General features: G+C 42.8%; 1 protein-coding gene across 1 annotated transcript; it reads left to right on the forward strand.

Annotated features, from left to right (window-relative positions):
- Positions 1-204: 204 nt before the first annotated feature.
- On the forward strand, positions 205-1152 carry LOC141545731 (olfactory receptor 4D11-like). Its single transcript, XM_074272949.1, has one exon. It carries the CDS (start codon positions 205-207, stop codon positions 1150-1152), a length of 948 nt encoding a protein of 315 aa, XP_074129050.1.
- The last annotated feature ends 211 nt before the right edge of the window (positions 1153-1363 follow it).

The following is a 1363-nucleotide window of genomic DNA, read 5'->3' on the forward strand; positions in this document are numbered from 1 at the left end:
CATATAAATTGATAATGGGTCCAACCACTATTTTTATGATTTAGTCTAGCTTCATTCAGCAGTATATGAGTAGAAGTGAGTATAATTAAAGATGATGAGATGATGAGTGTAATTAAAGGAGGGGGATATCTGAATAAATTGTATATTGCTTATTATTTAATTCTTTTTCCCCCAAGGTGGTCAAGGAAAAGGAAACATGAGCTGATGGAACTGGAGAATCGCACCAGGGTGAAGGAATTTGTTCTTGTGGGGCTCACTCAATCTCCAAAGTTGAGCATTGTCTTGTTTCTTTTCTTACTCTTGGTGTACATAACAACTCTACTGGGAAATCTCTTTATCATGATCACTGTGACTTTTGAGTCTCGCCTCCACACACCTATGTACTTCCTGCTCCGAAATTTATCCATTGGGGATATCTGCTTCTCGTCCATCACTGCTCCAAAGGTTTTGTTAGATCTTTTAGCTGAAAGAAAGACCATCTCTTTCAATGGCTGCTTTATGCAAATGTTTTTCTTCCACTTCCTTGGAGGGGTGGATGTTTTTTCTCTATCTGTAATGGCTTTTGATCGTTATTTGGCTATTTCAAAGCCCCTTCACTATGTGACCCTCATGAGTAAAGGAAGGTGTCTTGGGCTCATAGTGGCCTCCTGGGTGGGGGGCTTCATACACTCCATTGTACAGATCTGTCTGTTGCTCCCACTCCCCTTCTCTGGGCCCAATATCATTGACAGTTTCTACTGTGATGTCCCCCAAATCCTCAAACTTGCCTGCATTGATACTTTTGCTCTGGAGCTCTTAATGATCTCCAACAATGGTCTCCTCACCACTCTTTGGTTCTTTCTACTCCTTGTGTCCTACACAGTCATCATGGTGATGTTGAGGTCTCATACAGGGGAGGGCAGGAGGAAAGCCATCTCTACCTGCTCATCCCACATCACTGTGGTCACCCTGCATTTTGTGCCTTGTATCTATGTATATGCAAGGCCTTTCACTGCCCTTCCCTCTGATCGAGTCATCTCTGTCACCTTCACTGTTATCTCCCCTCTCTTGAATCCCCTGATTTACACACTGAGAAACCAGGAGATGAAGTCAGCCATGAGAAGATTACACAGAAGACTTGTACCTTCTGCAAAGGAATTGGCTTTGGGCTAACAGGGAAATGGAAAAGGCTGGCTTCAACTTTATGCACATTATTTGCATAGGACAGATATTCCAGGAGGTACATCTTTGTAAACATCTGCACCTTGGGTATAGTGATGGGAGTTACCCTAAGTAACCAGTGAAGGCAAAGAATTTGGATTATTCCAGACCCAGAAAAAGCAAGATACATAATAAGATGCACAGACACACTAGACCTGCCTCC

The sequence above is a fragment of the Sminthopsis crassicaudata genome, chromosome 6 (assembly GCF_048593235.1).
Source record: "Sminthopsis crassicaudata isolate SCR6 chromosome 6, ASM4859323v1, whole genome shotgun sequence".
Classification (NCBI taxonomy): Eukaryota; Metazoa; Chordata; class Mammalia; order Dasyuromorphia; family Dasyuridae; genus Sminthopsis; species Sminthopsis crassicaudata.